At 42.7% G+C, this 2,089-nt stretch overlaps 1 protein-coding gene across 1 annotated transcript; it reads right to left on the bottom strand.

The window, feature by feature from the left end:
* Positions 1-1,246: 1,246 nt before the first annotated feature.
* LOC145163956 (uncharacterized) lies at positions 1,247-1,726 on the bottom strand. Its single transcript, XM_079082688.1, has 2 exons — positions 1,441-1,726; positions 1,247-1,377 (listed from the first exon to the last, which is right to left on the bottom strand). Exons 1-2 carry the CDS (start codon positions 1,724-1,726, stop codon positions 1,247-1,249), a joined length of 417 nt encoding a protein of 138 aa, XP_078938814.1.
* Positions 1,727-2,089: the final 363 nt, after the last annotated feature.

Genomic DNA, 2,089 nt, shown 5'->3' with positions numbered 1-2,089 from the left:
GGCGGCTTGAATTGGGCCACGAAAAACCACACCACTATGTGCCGGATTGGGTGGAGGTGAAGGTGGGGATGACGGGGACCTACGACGGCGGGCCGACGATTTGGTGTGTCGAGGTCATTTAGAACTCTCACCTTCCGTATGCAAAATTTGGGGTAAAGTCAAAAAGTCAACTTGTCAACGGGTCAAAAAGTCAACTGTTGACGGGTCCAGTCAACTGAAGTTTGGCCACCAAAAATTCACGGGAAACTCAGTTTTGAATGATCTCCAAGTTATTGTCAAGTCCAAAATGGCCACAGATACATACAATTTGACCTTAAGAACACAAATTCCACAAGTGAAGAATAGGAAAGAATGTACCGAATCGTTAGTGGAAAGGTGTTGTTGTTGGTGAGAACAACCTTCTTCAACCTCCCCAAGCTTGCCTACATGACGAATTAAGCATAAAACACCAAAAGTTTGAGAAATTTTCGGACCTAGGGTTTGTCAAAACCCCCAAATCCACCATGAAAATGCAATAAGATGGTGTATTAGATGTAGGAGATGAAGTGGGGAAGATGAAAATCAAACCTTTTTGGAGATTTAAGCCAAAATCATGAAGAATCAAGAGGTTTTTGATGAAAATCGGACCTTGGGGTTTTCTTGGGGAAAAGGTGCTGTTTTGGAATGAGTGTGTGGAAGAATGAGGCGAAAATCTCGATTTTTAGCATTAAAATCCATAGGCTCTGCTGCGCGAACACGGCCCGTGTTCCCACAGGCCAAATTGACACGACCCGTGTTGGGGTCAGGATTCCTGAGATATTGAAGAACACGACCCGTGTTCCCACAGGCCAAATTGACACGACCCGTGTTGGGGTCAGGATTCCTGAGATATTGATGAACACGACCCGTGTTCATTATAAGGCAAGAGGAACACGGGCCGTATACTCCTCTGACTGCGGGATTGTTGGCTATTGATGAACACGACCCGTGTTCATTATAAGGCAAGAGGAACACGGTCTGTGTCCCCTTCTGATTGTCACTTCCACTTTTTGAACCCAAAAATTTCCCTCTCATTCAAATGAAATGTTTTTGCATCCCAAGGTCCGTTTGGTGATTTTAAATCATGTTTGAATGCATTTGGAACATTGAAAACCAAAAACTCAAAGAAATGGAAATTGTTTGTAAAGAAAAGACAGAAATATCCCCGGGTTGCCTCCCGGTAAGCTGCCCTTGTTTGAAGTTGTTGGCTCAACTTTGCCCTTTAGATTCACTCAATGTAGTCCGGGCGTTCCAAGCTATCAACCTCCATGTCTTTCTCTTGGAAACCTTCATAGAAAACCTTTAACCTGTGACCATTAACTTTGAACACTTTTCCAGTTTTGTTACTCTTAATCTCAACTGCACCATGATCAAATACATTAGTAACAATGAACAGACCCACCCACCGGGACCGTAACTTACCAGAAAACCATTTAAGTCGAGAGTCATAAAGTAATACCTTTTGGCCAATCTCAAAGGTCTTACGGGAGAGGTACTTATCATGGAATGCTTTGGTCTTATCTTTGTAGATGCATGAACTCTCGAATGCTTCATTTCTTATTTCCTCCAACTCTTGAATCTCTAGCTTTCGGTGAACACCCGCTTCATCAATCTTCATGTTTAGATTTTTGATAGCCCAGAAAGCTTTGTGTTCCAGTTCAACAGGGAGGTGACAAGCTTTGCCAAACCCAAGTCTGTAAGGTGACATCCCAATTGGATTTTTATATGCAGTGCGGTATGCCCAAAGAGCATCATCTAATCTCAAACTCCAATCTTTGCGGTTTGTGTTCACTGTTTTCTCAAGTATGGACTTGATTTCTCTGTTTGACACTTCAAATTATCCATTTGTTTGCGGGTGATAAGCCGTGGACACCCGATGTTGGACTCCATACTTCTTGAGAACTGATCCAAGAGTTTTTTTGCAGAAGTGTGTGCCTCTGTCACTGATCAAGGCTTTTAGAGTTCCAAACCTACATAAAATGTTAGCCTTGACAAAATCTACAACAACTTTAGCATCATCAGTTCTTGTTGCCTTTGCCTCTACCCATTTGGAAACATAGTCAACAGCCAA

This window comes from Lactuca virosa, chromosome 3 (assembly GCF_052849685.1).
Source record: "Lactuca virosa cultivar CGN04683 chromosome 3, Lactuca_virosa_CGN04683_v6, whole genome shotgun sequence".
NCBI classification, from domain to species: domain Eukaryota; kingdom Viridiplantae; phylum Streptophyta; class Magnoliopsida; order Asterales; family Asteraceae; genus Lactuca; species Lactuca virosa.
Note: the sequence above shows the minus strand (reverse complement) of the source record. Positions and strands in the feature narration are given on the sequence as shown.

What these genes read in the sequence shown, in the direction of transcription:
- LOC145163956 (XM_079082688.1), bottom strand. Translation starts at nt 1,726, where the DNA reads ATGTCACCTTACAGACTTGGGTTTGGCAAAGCTTGTCACCTCCCTGTT. An exon ending in TCGACTTAAATGGTTTTCTG is followed by an intron (nt 1,378 to 1,440) that starts GTAAGTTACGGT and finishes ATCATGGTGCAG; the next exon opens with TTGAGATTAAGAGTAACAAA.